The 23,547-nt window shown below is 35.0% G+C and overlaps 1 protein-coding gene across 2 annotated transcripts in view; it reads right to left on the reverse strand.

Annotated features, from left to right (window-relative positions):
• FAT4 (FAT atypical cadherin 4) overlaps positions 1-23,547 on the reverse strand; it is a 172,657-nt gene that overhangs the window by 58,694 nt on the left and 90,416 nt on the right. For both annotated transcript variants that reach the window (XM_079921069.1, XM_079921068.1), the window contains 2 exons: positions 18,846-19,768; positions 18,039-18,213 (listed from right to left, as the gene is read on the reverse strand). In XM_079921069.1, coding sequence (XP_079777195.1) covers positions 18,039-18,213; positions 18,846-19,768 — 1,098 coding nt within the window. The remainder of the gene's footprint in view (positions 1-18,038; positions 18,214-18,845; positions 19,769-23,547) is intronic.

Below are 23,547 nucleotides of genomic sequence, written 5' to 3' on the forward strand. Positions count from 1 at the left end.
GAAGGAGCAAGGTAAAAACCCACCAGACCAAACAACTGAAGTGGAAATAGGCAGTCTACTTGAAAAAGAATTCAGAGTAATGATAGTAAAGATGATCCAAATCTTGGGAACAGAATGGAGAAGATACAAGAAATGTTTAACAAGGACCTAGAAGAATTAAAGAGCAAACCAACAATGATGACCAACACAATAAATCAAATTAAAAATTCTCTGGAAGGAATCAATAGCAGAATAACTGAGGCAGAAGAACAGATAAGTGACCTGGAAGATAAAATAGTGGAAATAACTACTGCAGAGTAGAATAAAGAAAAAAGAATGAAAAGAATTGAAGACAGTCTCAGAGACGTCTGGGCCAATATTAAATGCACCAACATTCGAATCATAGAGGTCCCAGAAGAAGAAGAGAAAAATAAAGGGACTGAGATAATATATGAAGAGATTAGAGTTGAAAATTTCCTTAATATGGGAAAGGAAATAGTCAATCAAGTCCAGGAAATGTAGAGTCCCATACAGGATAAATCCAAGGAGAAACACACCAAGACACATATTAATCAAACTATCAAAAATAAAATACAAAGAAAAATATTAAAAGCAACAAGGGAAAAACAACAAATAATATACAAGGCAATCCCCATAAGGTTAACAGCTGATCTTTCAGCAGAAACTCTACAAGCCAGAAAGGAGTGGCAGGACATATTTAAAGTGATGAAAGGGAAAAACCTACAACCAAGATTACTCTATGCAGCAAGGACCTCATTCAGATTCGATGGAGAAATTAAAACATTTACAGACAAGCAAAAGCTAAGAGAATTCAGCACGACAAAACCAGCTTTATAAAAAATGCTAAAGGAACTTCTCTAGGCAGGAAACACAAGAGAAGGAAAAGACCTACAATAACAAACCCAAAACAATTAAGAAAATGGTAATAGGAACATACATATTGATAATTACCGTCAATGTAAATGGATTAAATGTTCCAACCAAGAGACATAGACTGGCTGAATGGATACAAAAACAAGACCTGTATATATGCTGTCTACAAGAGAGCCACTTCAGACCTAAGGACACATACAGACTGAAAGTGAGGGGATGGAAAAAGATATTCCAGGCAAATGGAAATCAAAAGGAAGCTGGAGTAGCAATTCTCATATCAGACAAAATACACTTTAAAATAAAGACTATTACAAGAGACAAAGAAGGACACTACATAATGATCAAGGGATCAATCCAAGAAGAAGACACAAAAATTGTAAACATTTATGCACCCAACATAGGAACATCTCAATACATAAGGCAAATGTTAACAGCCATAAAAGGGGAAATTGACAGTAACACAGCCATAATGGGGGAATTTAACACCCCACTTTAACCAATGGACAGATCATCCAAAATGAAAATAAATAGGGAAACACAAGCTTTAAATGATACATTAAACAAGATGGACTTGATATTTATAGGACAACCATCCAAAAACAACAGAATACACTTTCTTCTCAAGTGCTCATGGAACATTCTCCAGGATAGATCATATCTTGGGTCACAAATCAAGCTTTAGTAAATTTAAAAAAATTGAAATCATATCAGGTATCTTTTCCGACCACAACGCTATGAGACTAGATATTAATTACAGGAAAAGATCTGTAAAAAATACAAACACATGGAGGCTAAACAATACACTACTTAATAACCAAGAGATCAGTGAAGAAATCAAAAAGGAAATCAAAAAATACCTAGAAACAAATTACAATGAAAACACGACAACCCAAGACCTATGGGATGCAGCAAAAGCAGTTCTAAGAGGCAAGTTTATAGCAATACAATCCTACCTCAAGAAACAAGAAACATCTCAAATAAACAACCTAAACTTACACCTAAAGCAATTAGAGAAAGAAGAACAAAAACACCCAAAGTTAGCAGAAGGAATGAAATCATAAAGATCAGATCAGAAATAAATGAAAAAGAAATGAAGGAAACGAAAGCAAAGATCAATAAAACTAAAAGCTGGTTCTTTGAGAAGATAAACAAAATTGATAAACCATTAGCCAGACTCATCAAGAAAACAAGAGAGAAGACTCAAATCAATAGAATTAGAAATGAAAAAGAAGTAACAACTGACATTACAGAAATACAAAGGATCATGAGGGATTACTACAAGCAACTATATGCCAAAAAATTGGAAAACCTGGAAGAAATGGACAGATTCTTAGAAAAGCACAACCTTCTGAGACTGAACCAGGAAGAAATAGAAAATGTAAACAGATGAATCACAAGCACTAAAATTGAGACTGTGATTAAAAATCTTTCAACAAACAAAAGCTCAGGACCAGATGGCTTCACAGGGAAATTCTATCAAACATTTAGAGAAGAGCTAATACCTCTCCTTCTCAAACTCTTCCAAAATATAGCAGAGGGAGGAACACTCCCAAACTCATTCTATGAGGCCACAATCAACCTCATACCAAAACCAGACAAAGATGTCACAAAGAAAGAAAACTACAGGCCAATATCATTGATGAACATAGATGCAAAAATCCTCAACAAAATACTAGCAAACGGAATCCAACAGCACATTATATGGATCATACACCATGATCAAGTGGGATTTATCCCAGGAATACAACAATTCTTCAATATATGCAAATCAATCAGTGTGAGAAACCATATTAACAAATTAAAGGATAAAAACCATATGATCGTCTCAATAGATGCAGAAAAAGGTTTTGAAAAAATTCAACACCCATTTATGATAAAAACTCTCCAGAAAGTAAACATAGAGGGAACTTACCTCAACATAATAAAGGTCATATATGACAAAACCAGGTCAACATCATTCTCAATGGTGAACAAAATGAAACCATTTCCACTAACATCAGGAACAAGACAAGGTTGTCCAGTCTCACCATTATTATTCAACATAGCTTTGGAAGTTTTAGCCACAGCAATCAGAGAAAAAAGAAAAAAAAAAAGGAATCCAAATCGGAGAAGAAGAAGTAATGCTGTCACTGTTTGCAGATTACATGATACTATACATAGAGAATCCTAAATATGCCACCAGAAAACTACTAGAACTAATCAACGAATTTTGTAAAGTACCAGGATACAAAATTAATGCACACAAATCTCTTGCTTTCCTATACACTAATGATGAAAAATCTGAAAGAGAAATTAAGGAAACACTTCCATTTACCATTGAAACAAAAAGAATAAAATATCTAGGAATAAACCTACCTAAGGAGACAAAAGAGCTGTATGCAGAAAACTATAAGACACTGATGAAAGAAATTAAAGATGATACAAACAGATGCATAGATATACCATGTGCTTGGATTAGAAGAATCAACATTGTGAAAATGACTATACTACCCAAAGCAATCTACAGATTCAGTGCAATCCCTATCAAACTACCAAAGGCATTTTTCACAAAACTAGAACAAAAAGTTTCACAATTTGTATGGAAACAAAAAAGACCCCGAACAGCCAAAGCAATCTTGAGAAAGAAAAACGGAGCTGGAGGAATCAGGCTCCCTTACTTCAGACTATATTACAAAGCTACAGTAATCAAGGCAGTAAGGTACTGGCACAAAAACAGAAATATAGATCAATGGAACAGGATAGAAAGCCCAGAGTAAGCCCACGCACATATGGTCAGCTTATTTTTGATAAAGGAGGCAAGAATATACCATGGAGAAAAGACAGCCTATTCAATAAGTGGTGCTGGGAAAACTGGACAGCTGCATGTAAAAGAATGAAATTAGAACACTCCCTAACACCATATACAAAAATAAACTCAAAATGGATTAAAGACCTAAATGTAAGTCCAGACACTGTAAAACTCTTAGAGGGAAAACACAGGCAGAACACTCTTTGACATAAATCACAGCAAGATCCTTTTTGACTCACCTCCTAGAGAAATGGAAATAAAAACAAAAACAAACAAATGGGCACTAATGAAACTTAAAACCTTTTTCACAGCAAAGGAAACCATAAACAAGACAAAAAAACAACCCTCAGAATGGGAGAAAGTTTTGCAAATGAAGCAAGTGACAAAGGATTAATCTTCAAAATTCACAAGCAGCTCATGCAGCTCAATATCAAAAAAACAAACAATGCAATCCAAAAATGCACAGAAGACCTAAATAGACATTTCTCCATAAAAGATATACAGATTGCCAACAAACACATGAAAGGATGCTCAACATCATTAATCATTAGAGAAATGCAAATCAAAACCACAATGTGGTGTCACCTCACACTGGTCAGAATGGCCATCATCAAAAAATCTAGAAACAATAAATGCTGGAGAGGATGTGGAGAAAAGGGAAACTTCTTGCACTGTTGGTGGGTATGTAAATTGTTATAGCCACTATGGAGAACAGTATGGAGGTTCCTTAAAAAACTAAAAATCGAACTACCATACGACCCAGCAATCCAACTACTGGGCATATACCCGGAGGAAACCATAATTCAAAAAGAGTCATGTACCACAATGTTCATTGCAGCTCTATTTACAATATCCAGGACATGGAAGCAACCTAAGTGTCCATCAACAGATGAATGGATAAAGAAGATGTGGCACATATATACAATGGAATATTACTCAGCCATAAAAAGATATGAAATTGATTTATTTGTAATGAGGTGGATGGACCTAGAGTCTGTCATACAGAGTGAAGTAAGTCAGAAAGAGAAAAACAAATACCGTATGCTAACACATATATATGGAATCAAAAAAAAAAAAGAAAGAAAGATGGTTCTGAAGAACTTAGGAGCAGGACAGGAATAAAGCCACAGATGTAGAGAATGGAGTTGAGGATACGGGGGGGGAGGGTAAGTTGGGACGAAGGGAGAGAGTGGAATGGACTTATATATACTACCAAATGTAAAATAGATAGCTAGTCAGAAGCTGCCGCATATCACAGGGATATTAGCTCGGTGCTTTGTGACCACCTAGAGGGGTGGGATAGGGAGGGTGGCAAGGAGACGCAAGAGGGAGGAGATATGGGGATATATCTATATGTATAGCTGATTCACTTTGTTATAAAGCAGAAACTAACACAACATTGTAAAGCAATTTTACTCCAATAAAGATGTTAAAAAAAAAGATTTTAAAAAGAAAATGTTTCAGGCAAATACTCTATCCGAAAATACATCTTTAATAAGTGTAATGAATGAGCCTAACCATCTAATTAAAGTTCAAACTGCAGACATTTTACATTTTTTGTTAGACCCTATAAATTAAACATACTTTCTTGAAACTTGAACGACTATTCAGCCGAAATAGTATTTTTGCTTAACTGAAATCTGTTGCTTTGCCACAAAGCCGATTTGTTCTTGACATCAAACATTTGGTGAAAGGGTCCCGACTGGGTGCTTGTTTGTTGTAATAAAGTATTAGCTTCTTTTTTTACCCATGCAGTAAATGCATATTTCTCACAGTAAGTAAGCCGTTCCCTGAAAATGTATTGAAAGCCATTCAATATTAACATTAAATTATGTGGTTAGATTTAAATCCAGAAAATACTTGAAGCAAGTAAGTATATAACATTTTAAATATGACCATCAGCTTTTATCTTAAAAATTTCATTTTATATTACTGCTAATTAGTTTTATAAATATGTTTATATAAATTAGGTATATACACATTAGGTAACATTTTATTTTTAATCATTTCTCAGGAATCTTTATCAAAAACACTGTATTTCCTTAATATAAATTCCTATACTAAATAGAGGTGACAAGTAAAACTAAAGAAAGAACTTAGTGATGTTATGAAAATGAGACTGAAAAGTGGCCCACAATATAAATGTCCTTAATGCCGCCGAACTGTACATTTAAAAATGGTAAAAAAGGTAAATTTTACGTTATATGAATATATAAATTTGGGCCTATACCCTGAGAAAACCATAATTCTAAAAGAGCCATGTACCACAATGTCCATTGCAGCACTATTTACAATAGCCAGGACATGGAAGCAACTAAAGTTTCCATTGACAGATGAATGGATAAAGAAGATGTGGCACATATATACAATGGAATATTACTCAGCCATAAAAAGAAATGAAATTGAGTTATTTGTAGTGAGGTGGATGGACCTAGAGTCTGTCATACAGAGTGAAGTAAGTCAGAAAGAGAAAAACAAATATCGTATGCTAACACATATATACGGAATCAAAAAAAAAAAAAATGCTACCGATGAACCTAGTGGCAGGGCAGGAATAAAGCCTCAGATGTAGAGAATGGACTTGAGGACACGGGGTGGGAGGGGGAAGCTGGGGCGAAGGGATAGTAGCATGACATATATACACTACCGAATGTAAAATAGATAGCCAGTGGGAAACAGCAGCATAGCACAGGGAGATCAGCTCGGTGCTTTGTGACCACCTAGAGGGGTGGGATAGGGAGGGTGGGAGGGAGGCTCAAGAGGGAGGGGATATGGGGACATATGTATGCATATGGCTGATTCACTTTGTTGTACAACAGAAACTAACACAGTATTGTGAAGCAATTATACTCCAATAAAGATCTATTTATAAAAAGAGTTTATAAAGTAATAAAATGTAATGGAAACTAAATATTGTATCCCCCACACAAAGCATGTCATGAGGAGTTACTTTTTGGAGAATATTTTAAAAGACAACCTCTCAACACACGCTGAAACTCTGAAATACGAGAGGCTACCACCAAATTTGAAATACAACCTGCTTCCTGCCTACTTGCCTACTGAAAATATCAAATTAATATATTATGGAATAATTATCAAAATAGGCCACAAAATAAGATCAAGTTTTAACAAGATAAAATTTAGAAGATTTTTGAAAAGAAAAAATTTCCTCATAATAAGCCGACATTATTTTGTATTATATTTAATATTTATCCTTTAGGTAATATAAACATTCTCTTTAATATTTCAAATTGTTTGTTTCCATTTCAAACTTGGGTTTCCTTTGTCTACTCAGATTTATTGCTTAAATTGAGTAAATGAAAAGTAGACTGCAATTATCAAATTTTAATTCTATGCAACATGATGGCAATTCTAGATCTTATTTAGTGGAGTTTTGGAAGTTAATCATCTTTCTTTTTGTATTTTTATCTTATGAATATACAAATGAAATTCTATGTAGGAAGAACTGTTCCTACTAAAGAGTAGCTGATTTAAAGTAAATTATTTAAATAAATGATTTATGATAATACTTAGTTGCTAACAGATTTTATACAAAAACTTACTAGAAATAAGAGGAAGTAAAACAATAACCAGTTATCAACCTTGGAAACAAAATTCTCATCTAAGACAAATACTCCAATGGAAATAACCAAAACTTCCTTCAACTTAAATATATAATTAAGTGAAATGCAAGTGATTTCTGGTAATTGAAGATTACCCTAGCACAATCTGATTTATGAAATCATTGGTGCCTTATGGAAAGTTCTCAAGCAATTTTCATTATTAAAAATGGTCTTCATAACAGACAAGGCAAGCTCTTCTTCAACATCTTCCCACAAATAACACTGACAAATGCAATCTTCCTGGAACAGTTAAAAAACAACTCTCTTCAGATCTAAAATATGATATGCCACATTTATGACCTCTCTTTTGATTATAGAGACATTTGCAATGCTGTGACCCTCTCAGCTGAACAATGTGACAGATAGTATTAATTTAAATGTCATCATATCCTCACCAAGAAAATAAAGCATAGTGATTAGCCCTTTTAGATTTTAGGATTAACTTTTGCAAAAGCATCATGTATCCCCTCCATCAAAAAGTAATTTCCAATCCCTGCATAAGAATGAAGTTTATTCCCTCTTTCAGTCAGATGATAAATGCCTTTAATTAGGAATGTTAATAACTGAACTTTTCCCCTCAGACCTATTAATTATGCTAACACATAGACAGTGCATTACCAGACTTTTTGGCCAAATCTATAGCCAGAATATCTCTATATTCCTTTAGTATATTAGACTGAGAACAGATAAATAAAGGTAATGTATTTAATTGGTACACAGATTAATCTCCCACCCCCAAATTAAATGCAAATACACATACAGCCCAATTGACTTATTGTATGTGCATGTATGTGTATATTGTACATACTGTATATTCTTAGTATAATATTTAACATTTGATTTGCACTCTATAAAACCCTTGGATATGCATTTCCTGATCTGATGAGAACAGCAATCCTTTGATTTTGAATTCATGAATATTCTTATTTTACTTGCTGTCTTAATGGCAGAGAGCCAAAATTTGTTTCTTTCCTTTTTTTTTCCTTTGGTGCAAAAACCAGTGCTCTTTTTAATATAAAAATAATATTTAACCCAAAGAGAATAAACTCTTTAAACATGTTTTACATAAAACATAATATGGTAGATGAGCTAATCTGTGGGAAACTGAGTAATGGTTTAAAAATGGTCTCCTTGATCAGGTTTAGTGGCTTCAAATCCTATTTCCACTGATTAACAGCTGCAGACCTAAATCAAGTTGCAAACCTTCTCAGTTTTGTTTTTGTTTTACTTTTAATCCCTAAAATTGGAATCCAATTTACAAGGCAGTTATGAGATTAAATGAGATACTATAATAAAAACTCTGGTATATACAAGCACTCAGCATGCACAGGATGAATATCCTCTAAAGTTTGACTGCCCAAGTTGTATCTCTACTCAAACATCTTTTCTGGGAACTAAGCTTTTATATCTATCTACCTGACATCTCCACTGGAGATCTCATAATGTCTAAAATACAATACATCCAAAAAATAATTAAGGATAATCCACCCTAAAAAACTTTTGTGGGACTTCCCTGGTCGCCCAGTGGTTAAGACTCTGTGTTTCCAATGCAGGGGACGTGGGTCCCATCCCTGGCTGCCAGGGAACTAAGATCCCACACGCCACGTGGCGCGGAGGAAAAAAAAAACTTTTGTTTTAACATCCCCAAATTTCTCTGGCCAATTTTCTAGGACTCATGATGGATTTGTCTCTTTTCCTAATGTCCTGTACCTCCAGTTCCATCATCAAGTCCTATTGGCTCAACGTTCAACATGGATAAAATATTAGCTCATTCACACCACCTCCACACTGTCTCTAATTTCAAACACTCTCAGGGATTTGCTGTCATGGCCTTTAAATCACCATCTCTAGTCTCACTGCTGTCTTCACCACTGCCACAAAACCAGATCTCTTCTCCACAAAGCCAGATCTCTCCAAAATCCCCTGTCACTCCCCTGTCCAAAGCTTTAATGAGACTTGGCCTCACTCTTTGAATAAAATTAAAGCTCCTTACCCTGGCCTAAAAAGTTTAGATGATCCAGCCTCTGCCTACCTCATCTTCCAAGACTCTTCCTCTCTTTTACTCTGGTGCAGCCATCTACACCCTCTAGCTCTTCTTTAGATATAGCCAACTTGATCTCTGCCTCCGGGCTGTTTCATCTACAAGTTTACCCAGTTCTTCACCTTTCACTGTCCTGACTGTGCTATCAAAAATAATACCTCCAGTTCCTATTTTGCTAGCCACTTAACCTGCTTCATTTAACTTCATAGCATCTCATATAACTGTAGGCCTACATATTATATTTTGTCTATCTTTCTGACTAGAATGTAACTTCTGTGAGGACAGAGACAGAGGACAGAGACTGTCATTTTTTCCACCACTGCAGTTCCTAGAAGAATACCTGGGAGAGACTGCTCCATAAATATTTTCTGACAAAACATTGTCAAGATGCTTTTTACACATCAATACAGCCCATAGAAGCATATGAGTCTCACTGACTCTAATCATAATTCACTCATAAGGTCTATTAAATTACCATCATAGCTTCGTTTTAATACACACAAAATGACAACTGGCAGGGATATTTGGCAATATTATCATCTTCGACCTGTAAGGTCTAATGAATTTTTTATATCTTCTCCTACTTAGCAATTTAATTTGAACAGTGCCTAAACTGAAGCTCATTTTCAAACAATCACTATTGAAATTACTGATTCCAATTGATTTGACTTCACTTAAAATATTGTGAAACATTTATTTATGTACTTGGAAAAAGAAAAATAACCGTAGAACGTTTTGTTCATTAGAGTACAAGGAATAGCATAGAAGATGCAAAGAAGAAAAGCTTTCTTAAAATCACGGTTTTGGAAATCTACGTTTTGCAGACAGTCATAAGATCCTGATTTTTTGGATACAGTATAAGTGAGCAAGAACTCGGTGGAAAGGCAGAAGTCCTGGATGTTGCTCCTGACGCTGCCACCCTCTGGGTGTGCAAAGCTCTGGCAAACAGCCAAATTATCGCAGGCCTCAGTTCTGTTTCTCAAAAATAAAGGAAATGGACTGGCTCATCTCCAAGAAGTCTACTGGCTATGAAATTATCATTTTAAGTCAGATTTTTCTAGCTTAGAATTTTTTCATTTCTAGTTCTATTTTAAAATCCTTCCATATTACACACTGTGTTACAAATGCAATAACCCCTTATTGTCACATCATTTTGTTTTACTGCTTTCTTGTATATAATTCAGTTCCTTGCAAGAGTACTAACAAAGTTTAATGGCTCACAGACCCTGAATTTACTGGTGAGGGCAGAAGATCATCAAAGGTTAAAAAAAATTCTAAGAGACCTGGAAAATTACATATATAGATACATATCTGTTAGAATAGCTTGTCTAAATACCAAAATCTTCATAACAAAACTCAAAACAAGCAAAAGTTTTCATATCACATTAATGTGAAGAATCATAGGCCTTTAGTATCAAGCTATGTGAAGCCAAATACCACATATAGGATATATTTTATTGTAGCTAAAAAGGTGTTGGATGGGGGCTTCCCTGGTGGCGCAGTGGTTGAGAGTCCGCCTGCCGATGCAGGGGACACGGGTTCATGCCCCGGTCCTGGAAGATCCCACATGCCGCGGAGCGGCTACGCCGGTGAGCCATGGTGTGGAGCCTGTGCTCCGCAACGGGAGAGGCCACAACAGTGAGAGGCCCGCGTACCAGAAAAAAAAAAAAAAAAAAAGGTGTTGGGTATTTAGGAGATATGGAAGGCTCACACTTTTTGCTTTTTGCTTTGGGAAGCCCAGATATAAGAGAATCGCCAAATGCTGAAATGCTTCAAAAGCACAGTGTTTGTTTATGCAGATTTTGAGTTAGTGAACCAGATTAAGAAATGGTAGGCAGCACAGCACAAAGTAGAGATAAGACCTACCTAGAAACATCTACAAGATAACAGAATTGAATAAGAGCCAGAAGGTTCAGGGGAGAGTCATGAGAATATAGCTCAAGCAGTATTTTAAGCATTTGAAAGTGAATTAAAGCCATAAAATGCTTCAGTGGGTCCTTACATATGACTGCAATTTATCACATCACACTAAACACTACACAGCCTTAAAACACTTGCACTGCTTTTCAAAGCAGGGGTCAATTTGAATGACCACAACCAATGTAGCAAAAACTTCTGGAATTTCAGCCGTGAGTTAAACGATATTGGCACTTTTCCTTTTGGTAGTTCCTTTGAAAAATCTGCAAGCGATTAAATACACAATAACAAAATAAATATAAGTATGGTAAATGAATATGAATATGAAATGAATGATGAAATGAATATGAAATAATAGTTACATATTAAAATAACAGGATGGTGATTAATTGATAACTAATTATCATCACTTTTCACTCATTAAGTCATTCATTCATTCAATAAATGCTATCAAGCAAGTGCTATGTGACAGGTTCTGTTCGGAGTGTTTCTGGGAATTCAGTTTTGAACAAGACTTAGGAAGCTTACATGCTACTGGAAGGATGGCAGCTATTGATGGGGTAAACAAACTATACATACGCAGATCCATTATATTCTATATGAACATATAATTTTAGATAGCAACTAGGGTTAAGAAGAAATCACAACAAGCTAGAGTGATAGAGACACTGGAGAGATGGGAAGTGGGACCCTAGGTTGGTAGTCAGATAAGTCCTCTCTGAGAAGTTGACATTTTACCTAGAGGTAATGACAAAATGACCAAGACATGAATGGAAAACAAGTGCAAATGCAAAGGGCCAAGGGCAGGAAAAGGTTAGCATTTATAAAGGGGCCAGGTTAACTGGCACTGGCCATTTGCAATAAATGTTTAGCAACTGCTCTCCAGAAGCAAGTCACCTGATTTGTAAGTTTGCTGACTTCTGTGGTGTAAATACTCCTGCATCGGCCAATTTCAGCCAAACCAACATGAAGATACTGAACACAGAGTCAGGAGGTGACAATGGCCAATGGTGGCACATGATAAAGGCAGCCAGGGGTTGGTGACAGAAGGAGTCAGATAGGTGGACAGAGGTCAGGTCATTTAATGCCATGTGGTCAACGGTAAGAAATATAGTTTTTCTTCTTGGAAATCACTGAAGGTTTTGTGTTTTTTTTTTAACATCTTTATTGGAGTATAATTGTTGTACAATGGTGTGTTAGTTTCTGCTTTACAACAAAGTGAATCAGTTATACATATACATATGTTCCCATATCTCTTCCCTCTTGCGTCTAAGTAAGCGACAGGGCATGACGATTTAAGTTATGGTTTTAAGGTTCATTAGTTGCTTGTTGGAGAAGGTACTGTGGGAAGAAATGCAATTAGGAAGCTCTCACATTAGCCCTGGCTTAGACTAAAGTGGTGGTAGTGGAAATGAAGAAAAGTGGATAAATTCAGAACATTTTTTGAGGCAGAGTCTACTTGTCAATGGACCTGTTGAATGCGGAGTACAGAAAAAGAGGAATGAAGAGTGATAACAAGGTTTATCTTTAGCAACTGTGAAATCAGGGACAGAGAACAATTTATGGAGATTAGGGTGGACAGAAGTCAAAAAATTTTACTTGGCCTTACTAAGCTTGAGATGTCCAGAAAGTGTGTTGACTAATATTAATAGCTAAAATAAGTCATTTCCATATTCATTCCTGCCAATATGTTTTTCACATAGGAATTACTATTTCCATTCTATAGATATGAACACAATGGTAACTTCTTCAAGGTCATGTACCTAGAAAGTGGCAGAGGTGGGATTTGAGCCTCTTTTTAACTATAAAGTTATGTATTTACCTTTAGGATATACTTCCATTTTGTAATTAATTCTTAGGATTGATTTTTGAAAGTATACTGCTCTGGGTTCCCTGATAATTCCCTGCTACTTACTATATTTAAAACATATTCTTTCATTTATTGCACTTACAAGAAAATGGTAAGGAAAACTTTTGTAGGGAAGGGTCCTTGGGAACAGAATGCCAAACCATGTTAAGGACATTAACTGCTTTAGGGCCAGCTCCCCACTTAGAAGGAACCACGGAGAGCTGGGTTCTCTGCAGGTCCTGCATGACTACACCTAGGTGAAGCCTCAACCTCCTAGGAGTTTCTACTTGGTACACATTTCTAGAAGAAGTAACAATGAGTAATACAGACTGAAGGCAGAATACCCATACTTTTCATTACACCAGTTAAACAAACTATCACCTTTGAGTTATAGTCATTAAGTTAATCTTTAGTAAGTAAATCCTATAGGAAAAATAATGAGGTAGAATCATTATATTCTGTCCTAGTATCGTTACTTAACATTGTAACAGTCGGTCCCACACACATAGGATAGCGTGGTTGCAGCTCATTTTAAGCAGGAGACAGGAGTAGTCAGAGAGTTTCCAGATGTCCTACTCTATAGCCATGCAGTCAGTAAATAAAAATACGATGATAGTGGAATGTTAGTATTTTCTCCAAAAATATTCAAAGATTTAGAGATCTGCTGATAAAAGTAAGCTGCGGCTTCAATCGCTGCCATATTGCCGAAGCTGACCCATCTTTGGGCTGCCATCAGGTAAGAATTTTAAAAGAGCAAAGCAAAAGTGATTTGTGAGCTAAGGGATAAAACTGTCAAATTTTTTCCTTCTTTAGAACACTGATATTTCCCTTGTTCTTAGAACACTGCAAATTTGAGAATAACATCGCATCTGGGACCTAAAAGCTGCCATATTTTTCTGAATTTTCTCATGTCATCTACCAATTTGACTTTTAAATCATGGCAGGGAATAAGTATTCTAAATCCTGTGTTAGAGACTTCATTCCTGGAGTATAGGATTAAACTGCAGATTCTGAAGCCCGATATCTGAAACTCTCGCATTCTTCCATACAACTGGATATCGATGATACCAAAAGTATACAAAGGAATTGACTAAAAAATTATGGTCACGTATGAGTTTTAATAATCTTAAAAGCATCTAGTCAACTTACTTCACAATTTCTGATTGCTTTACATGTGATCTGTATGAAATGACCTTCAGACACCTAACTGAATACTTATACTCCTGTGGCCTCATAAACACCAGTCCATTTCAAGGCAGCCCCCCAAAAAGCACTCATAAAAATCTGTGCTTTGGGGCAAAATTCAAGCAATTCTCTAATTTCCAAGACTGCCAAAATACTGTGACCAAGGCACCAGTGTCCCTGAATCTCATTTATGTCTCCCACCACGCTCCTAAGCACCATATTTAAAGGCCTGAATGACAAACTTCCAGATACTTTCATTTTACCGATGATATGAATTTTCACTCTCTATAACTCTAACTCTCCTATCTCAATGTTGGGTAGAATATATAAACACTTGGTCTTCACATGTTTCATTTAATGGCAACAGTCCTTCATAGAAATTAGAGTTGCACTTGCATTATTTGTCCTTATATTAAGAATTCTAGATCCCCAATTTTCCCCAGGATCGAGACCGATGGCATCAGGAATGCACACAGTTCAGCTCCCTGGAACCAGGACTTGGTTCTTGTGCAGTCTGCTCACTTAGACCAAGGCTCTATCGAACCTCCTACTTGCGAAAGTTCCTCCCAACAGGCTGACTCACCCATGAGTATTAGAAGAGAATATTTAACTCTATCATTTCAAGTTTTCTTTCTCTTTCTTCCTCCCTCCCTCCCTTCCTTCTTTCTTTTTCTTTCATTCTTTCTATTTTTCCTAATGAAATGTCCCTTTTGTGCTGTCATATTGATGGAGAAACAGCATTACAAGTGGTGGTTAAGCTTGCTGGCTAGCCCACAAAGGCTTCCTTAACCATAATTTGGCTGAACTACAGTTTTTAAATGGTTAAGCACTCACTTACTATGAAATACATTCTTTGGAAGTTTGAAAAAAAATCTGATACCGCAATAAAAAATTTTAATGTAGTAATGTATAAAATGTAAAAATATGAACTGCAATTTTTAAAAATGCTTTTTAAAAGCAATTCAATTATATTTTCTAATAAGATACTTATGTAGTAAAGAACAGGGCAAATATTTCTAAGAATTTTAAGATGTTTAAAGTGCATGGATCACAATTTTTTTTAAATCATTATATACGTGATGTGGTAGGCATATTTAGCAATTTAACATATGTTGTATCAATTAAACCTTGTAATAAAATATTTTGTAATTACTATTATCCCCATGTTACTGAGAAGGATACTGAGATTGACAGAGATGATACTTTTTGCCTGAATCATGGAGAAAATTATGACAGAACCAGAATTCAAATCAAGATCAATTCATATTCAAAGCTTTTATCATTATATTATATTATATAGAATAGTACTGGGTTTACTTTGCAAATAAAATAATTTTGAAAATGAATATATTTTTCAAAATTTACTTTACCTCCACACTAAAGCCTTCATATACACTAAACTTGGAAGTCAGATATGTCAGGGTCTGAATCCTGCTCTTCTACTTCTTGGAGGTGTAATCCTGGGCAAGTTATTTAACCACTGTGAGGTGGGGCTTACTGTAAGTAAGGTGGAAATAAAAGCGCCAAAGTCTTTGAGATAATAAAGAAAAGTAATGTGTAGAAATGGGTTAATATCTGTAAAACCTGACTGCATGACTCAGATTGCCAAATGTCAGAAAAACAAGCATTCCCTTCCCCTTCACAATATCCCCCCTTGGCTTTGTAGGCACACAAAAAGATTTTTAAATTCTCAGAATGATTTGATTGAAAACAGGCACTCTTGTCTAGATGATTACATTCCTTCTCTACCATGGCTTTTGACTTTAGAATGTTCCAAAGTACAAATCCTCTGATGGAGAACTTCTGTGGGTTGTGCCCTGCCCTGCACTGCATTCTCACAATCACAATCTGCTCCTCATCCTGGGATGACCTACTTGTGACACACCATCTTGTGCAGCAAGTTTTATAGTGACTGATGCCTTAGCGACCAGATTCCTGGTTCTGGTTTCTCCTCCCCCACTTGACCTCCACAAAGGCTGTTTTTGTGCTTGCCTAGAATTGACTGCACACATCCAGGAACTGGAGAGGAGAGCTGAGACTGGGGTGTTTTCGTAATAAAACCTTGGTTCTAAATATCTGACCCTCTACCAGTTTCTACTCCATTTCATCCTCTCTTCCCTCCAGGTGACTCTTGGATTGATTTGAATCAATACTGGATTGATTTGAACAATGTGGCAGTGGCTGCATTTTTCACATGAAAATGCTTACGTACTGACCAAGAAGCACTGCCTACACATATAATGAAACACGTTTCAGATCAACTTGTTTAAGTTTTATGTGGTTACCACGCTACATTCTGTTCATCATTCTCTGGGATTTTATAGTTTGCATGAAATGTAATATGGTCATTCACAACCATTAAAAAATACAGAGAATAGTTCTTTCTTTCATAAAATAATAGTCTCAGATGATTACACTTCCAAAAGCAAATGGCAAATAATATATAGACAGAGCCACCTTGATTAATAAGCAATGGCACTATCATTTGAATACTTAACATAAATTTATTATTACTCAATCTTAAAATCTCCTTTTTTAATGAGAAGTGGTAACATGAAATTGTATACTTCGAAACTGGTTATATATAAAAAAAATTGATATATTATATGCATCAAAAACGTTTCAGCCACAGTAAAAACAGCTCATTTGAACATTCAGAATTGTTCTTCTATAGCAGGAGCCACATATTTACATGAATATACATATACAAAAAATGTCAGTCCTTTGAGGTTCAAACAAATCTGCCTTGGCTTAAAACAATTTCAACAAAATTTTAAAATACGTCAACATTACTAAATTCCTCAATACTTAAAATACTAAGTTGTGACAATTTTTATAAATGAGTGTTACATAAAGACAATGTTTCATAATTCCCCAATACTTTTGTAGATCAATGGTTCATTCATCCATCCATTCATTCATTCATTCAAAAAATATTTAAGCAATACCTACTTTCTTCAAGGCATAATGGTTCTTTAACAAATTTTTAGTTGTTTCAGTTTTTGATTAGAAGTGATCAACACTTATGAATAGAGTCAATATATGCAAAATAACATAGTGGTAAACAGTAACGTTCCTTTTTTGAATAGATTGTATTTTATGCTACTTGCTATACAATTTTATGTAATGACTATTTCCAAACACTAAAAGCTAACATATGCTGCTTTTCTTTCTCTCCATGGTAGTCCATTCCACTGCTATCTCAGTGAGAACCCGGGGCTCCCACTGCTCTCTTTGGAGCTCTGTGAGGCTTCATCAAATGCTTATTATGGCTACTTACAATTTTGCAGAACCTAAAGGACTAATGAAGTAAAACGCTGGACCCACTCTCTTATCTCCATGACCAGTTAGAACAATTTGGATGTTTTCAAAGCTAAAGTATTGGGTTGGCCAAAAAGTTCGTTTGGGTTTTGTTCTGCAAAAACCTAAAAGAACTTTTTGGCCAACCCAATATTTGCAATGCCCCGCAGCTCAAGTGTTAGAGCATCAAGTCAGCCCCAGAGGTACTGGGGTATCCTTCCAGGCAAGGACACATTTTGCTTTACAGGAATAGAGCTTTGCTTGTAATGTGCTTAAGCTCTTACCACTTACATATAAATTTCATAAAGTGATATATGTTCTATAAATGATGTAGATACCACTGGAGTTCCAAGCATTAGTAAATTTCAACAAATATTTAAATTAATGGTAGACAAAAATACTTCCATATATTTATATTATGAAGAAATTCTTCACAGTTGAACAAGATTATTACAGACTTACCTGAATCTGTAGCTGTGATCAACAAGACAAAATGCTCCTTTGTTTCACGGTCCAAACTCTGTGTCACTCGAAGCTCTCCACTAGATGAGAGAGTAAAAGCACTGTCTTCATTACCACCAAATAGAACATACGAGAGTTTGCTGTTAGAACCTTGATCGTCATCTCTTGCCACGACCTACAGGAGAGAATAATACACACCATGAATGCGAGTAAAACTAACAAAATGTATATCATGGAATAAAGTATATCATTAAAAATAATGAGGTAGAGCCATATGTTCCAATATTAAAAGGTTTCAAAGACATGTTTGTAAGTTTCAAGCAAAAAATTAAAATGGTACAGAGTACTATGCATTATTTGTGCAAAACTAGGCATAAAAGCCATACATTGAATTTTTGGAAGGCTTCACAAAAAATTTTAACAGTAGTTTCATCCAAGTAGTTGGATTTGTAAAGAGGGAAGGGAGAACAACATTTGTAAGTTTTCAAACTTCTACATCATTTTATTTTCTTACCATGTGCAGATATTAGTTATAGTGAAACAAAATTCAAAAGTACACAAATGCATAAATATGTGCAACATGAGTAAACACAAAAGAATATAACTGAAATGCAATATTTAATCTACAAGGAAATAAATAAGTCCTTAGGTATAATTTTCATAAAACTGTCCTTTTCAAGATTTGCTATACCTGCAAGTAAGCATTTTTGGATGAGAAAGAGGAAGAGAGTGGGGGAAGCATGTACATTTTAATTAAATGAGAGTCTTATAATGAACACAATATTTGTTTTATTTAAATATACTGACCTGAAGAATTGTTCTGGGTAGTGTCCCCAAATTCTCAGGGACATTTACAGAATATGGAGATAGCTCAAATATGGGAACAAAATCATTAATATCCAGTAGAACAACACTGACAGTGGAGGTATCAGTTCTGGGGGTGCTGCCCCGATCTGTGGCCTGAACAGTTAAAAAGTAAGTAGGGGTCTTCTCTCTATCCAAGGGCTTAGCCACAGTGATTGCACCTGTGACTGAGTCGATCCGAAATTCCTGATTGGCATTACCATCAATAATGCCGTAGCGGACCTGTCCATTTGTACCTTCATCTCCATCTGCTGCGGATACTTGTATTATATCCGTTCCAGTGAGTGTATTTTCATCAATCTCCACTTTATACACGGCCTGTGCAAAAACAGGGTTATTATCGTTGATGTCAAGTACCATAACTACAACCTCTGTAGATGAAGAGAGAGATGGTTGACCTTTGTCTGTAGCCACCACTGTTAGAGTATAATTAGAAACCTCTTCTCGATCCAGTTCTCCAGTGAGCCTCACTTCTCCATCAATGGTCCCAATACTGAACTTGTTTCCCGAAGGGTTCAGTAGGTTGTACTCAATATAGCTATTTGGGCCGCTGTCTGGGTCAGTTGCTTGCGCTTTGAAAACAATGGTATCAATAGGTGTGTTTTCTGGAATGTATGTCAATTTAGGGGAAAGAAATGTTGGTGGGTTATCATTTACATCCAACAAAATAATGGAGACTTGAGCAGTGCTTGTGAATCTCGAGGCTGGAAGCTGTGGCAGGTCGTGCACTTGAACGACCAGATTGTAGAAGGACTGACTTTCCCGATCCAAAGCTTTCTGGACTTTCAGTATCCCATGCTTGTCAACTGTAAACTGCCCAAGGCTATCACCAGAAGCAATGCTGTAAGCCAACTGGGAGTTGATGCCTGAAATGGAAGGGAAAAATTAAATTTTCTGAAATATGTGCTGATTGCAAACTAAACTGCACCAAAATTTTCATGATATGAAACTGCACATTTGATATATGATGCCTCCAAACACACCTTACAGATGATTTAGCCACAGTTAATTTTCTTTATAAGTAATACATAACCCATAATCCTTTCCTTGTCAACGTCTGATCTGAAAAGATGTTTACAATCTGGTGAACAAATGATCTATATACTGCGGGCTATTTACCATGGTGTTGAAATGCTAAATTACAAAAATAAAGAGGAAAACAATATTCCAGAGAGTGGATATTTTTCTATACATTTACTTATTTCTGTCACATAATTCCTGAGAGTTCAACATTAACAGTGCCACGCTATACTACTAGCCAAACATTTATCACTTTAGTAATTTATTGAGGCCGACACCAATTTTCAGAGAAGGGTAATAAAATTTTCTGATGTATGGCATTAGTCATGGATGCTTTAAGTCTACTTTTACATTTCTTGTCAGAACCAATAAATACTTTTTAATTCCTATTAAGCATCTGGCTAATGGCCTTTGAGAAAATAATTCTCTTTCAAATTTTATTATGTGTATGCACCGTGTTTTAAAAGTAATTTTTGAAAGAAACATTAGCAGTAAAAGGCTCCAAATATAAAGGTTCACACTATTTGGGGGCTATTTTTAGATAACATTTTATCTATTTTTCCTGCTGTATAGCACAGGGAACTCTGCTTAATATTATGTAACAACCTAAATGGGAAAAGAATTTGAAAATGAATAGATACATGTATATGTATAACTGAATCACTTTGCTGTACACCTGAAACTAATACAACACTGGTAATCAACTATAGTCCCATATAAAATAAAAGTAAAAAAAAAATTATATATAAATCCTTATTTCATAAAATGATTGCAGAGATTCTTCTAACAAAGATGATATGAAGAATGGATCAACCTATTAGTTTAGTAAATAATTTAAAGGTAAACAACAGATAAGCAGTGCAAACAGAAAGAAAAATCATATTTTCTGCCCCAGAATAGCATTTTCTTCACTGGTGCACAATGTCATGTGTACTTTTATATTTTATCATAAAGCTGTTGGGCAACCATAGGATAAGAATTTCTAAGAAACATATTGTATATCTAGATAACTCATCCTTAATAAAAATACTATACTCTGGGATCTTCTACTAGGGAAAATCTGTTGAGTTACAAAAACTGCTTACAAATGGCTCCTATATTTCTGAAGTTAATTTTAACTATTCAGGTGTCAGAAAAGATGTCCACTCTTTGCCAAAAGTCTTCTAGAACAATTTGATCGTCTTTTTCCTCTTTTATTTCTTGAAAAATACTCTTTCTCAAGATTCTGTGAATATTTGAGTTTGCTTTTGCCTTTTCTTTAAACTCATTACAATCTATAAAGGTAAGTTTAGTTGAGTAACAGGATTTTTTTTCTACCAGGTAAAGTCTGCTTGCTCTATTTTAAAAAAAAAGGCTAGAATTATTATTTTCCTGTGATTTAATAGTCTCTTATCTAATGTCTTTTGTCAATATGTTGATGCAGAGAAAAATATTTATGGAGATAACTTTCGGGAACTGGCTTATTCACAAAAATTTCTAGGATAAACAAGGATTGAGTAGATCTTTGAAAAGGTAGGATTTTTCTCCTCATTTAAGAGTTGTGGCTTTTAATCTTTGTAGTTTATTTAAGACTATTCACAAGAGAACAAAGCAGAGGTTATAAACTTCCAAATACTTAGGAGGTGAGGATCAGGAAAAATATGAATAAATAAAGCTAACGGAGGCCACAGCTCAATTCACCAGCAGGAGATAAAGAGAAGTTTAAGATCTGGATAGAACAAGGTCAAGAACCTACTTCAACTCTTTGACTTAAAATTCCACAGGTTTGGGGGAAGAAAAGTTCTATCAACTGATGCAAAGATAAAAAGTTTCATCAACTGGTGCAATATATGTATATATTACTTAGAAAGCAATTTGATTTTAAAGATATATATACCCATATATATATATTATATATATATATATATTTGATATATTTTTAAATAGAATTACTCTCTAAGGAAATTTTTTGCCTTTCCTATGGCTAACTCCATCAGTAAATATTTAATTCCTATTCTTTGAGGCACAAATTCATACACAATTATTATTGAGAAAAAAAGTTATGATGACATCTGGATAAAAATAATACCAACAAGCAGAGATATACTTCTTTGTAAGCATATAAAACCTTTCATGCCCAAGATCAAAAGAAATTTAAAATACTTACAAAATTACAGATGGCTACAAAGTGATGGCCTAACATTTCTACATAAATCAACTGGAATGCAAGTAATTAAATCAAGGATCTGAACACCCTTGGTCCACTGTGTATGCTACTTGCTGGAGTAAACAATTAACTTGCAGAGGCAAAAAGAGAACATGATACCAAGATTTTATAGCCTTGTAAACAGCAGGAGAGCCTCATTTTTAGGGAAAACGTTTAGTGGAGTAGGTGGATGGTGGAAGTAATAAATATTAAGCTTTAGCTAGAATTATGAAAAAAGAAAAATTTGGTTTTATATTCAAATTCATAATGAAAAATGTATCAGGTGATAACGTTAACAATGAACTGACGATAACAATCATTATCTTTGAAAAAATAAACATAGACATACAACTAGTTTTGCACAAAATATTGCAGCATCATCTAAGAAACAGCTCTCATCTCAGGAACTGAGACCTTACGGTTGCAATTACAGGCCATGTAAGCCATCTATATGGACTTTACTGTAAAGAAAAGGACTTTTCATTCCTGTCAAGTCTAAGTGACTCTGGGCATGTGCTCGACATCTAAAAAATGCATGTAGACATATTGAAACTCAAAATTCTCCCTGAACCTTTGTACTATCCTGAAAAATTGAGAGCTCAGGCCATTCTTCTCTCTCTGCTCCTTGCATCAAATATCCCAATCATGAATCACTAAATATATTATTTTAGTATTCTATAATTTATTCATATGTGTTGGGACTTGAATTTAGTGGGCTTTCATAGCACCAGATTTTTAAGCTTAGAAAAGTTCATATTTCTAACCACTTGTGTTCAATGTTCTGAAAGCAGTTTATTTACATGACTCTTTCTTTCTTTCTGGCAGCTTTATTGTGTGTGTGTGGTTGTGTTAGGGTTTTTTTTTTTTTTTGGTTGATTTTTATTTCAATCTTAAGAATAATTTAGTTCCAGGAAATATAGCATATAACTATAGGTATGTAGCTCTACTATGAAATGTGTATATTTATTCACAATCCATAAATGTTGTCTAATTATTTCTATGATGAACTAGTATTTGTCAACTTATCGTACAGCTGTAACACATGGAACTCTTGCAAATAGCATTCACTTTTATGAAGCAGTTCCAACAAGGTCATCAGGTCACTGGAATATGAAACCCATTTACAGGTCAAATGATCTGCATTGTGTACCAAGCATATATCAGTAAATTTATTCAGCAATAATTACAATTGCTTTATGACTCTACAACTCCCCAATATTTTGAAGAGTTTATGAATTTATTTCTAGGATAATGTAATAATTATCAAAGCCAGGATATTTCCATGAAACTTCCATTTTATAATACTTTGCCTCAATATAATACTTTCTTAACTGTATGCATGAAAACCTTGAGCTTAATACATGTGCTACTTATCTTGTGAACACAGTAAAATATTTGCTTTATTCTTATTAAATGGTATGTAATCTAAAATTTTAGGTT

This window comes from Stenella coeruleoalba (genome assembly GCF_951394435.1).
Source record: "Stenella coeruleoalba genome assembly, chromosome: 4".
NCBI classification, from domain to species: Eukaryota; Metazoa; Chordata; class Mammalia; order Artiodactyla; family Delphinidae; genus Stenella; species Stenella coeruleoalba.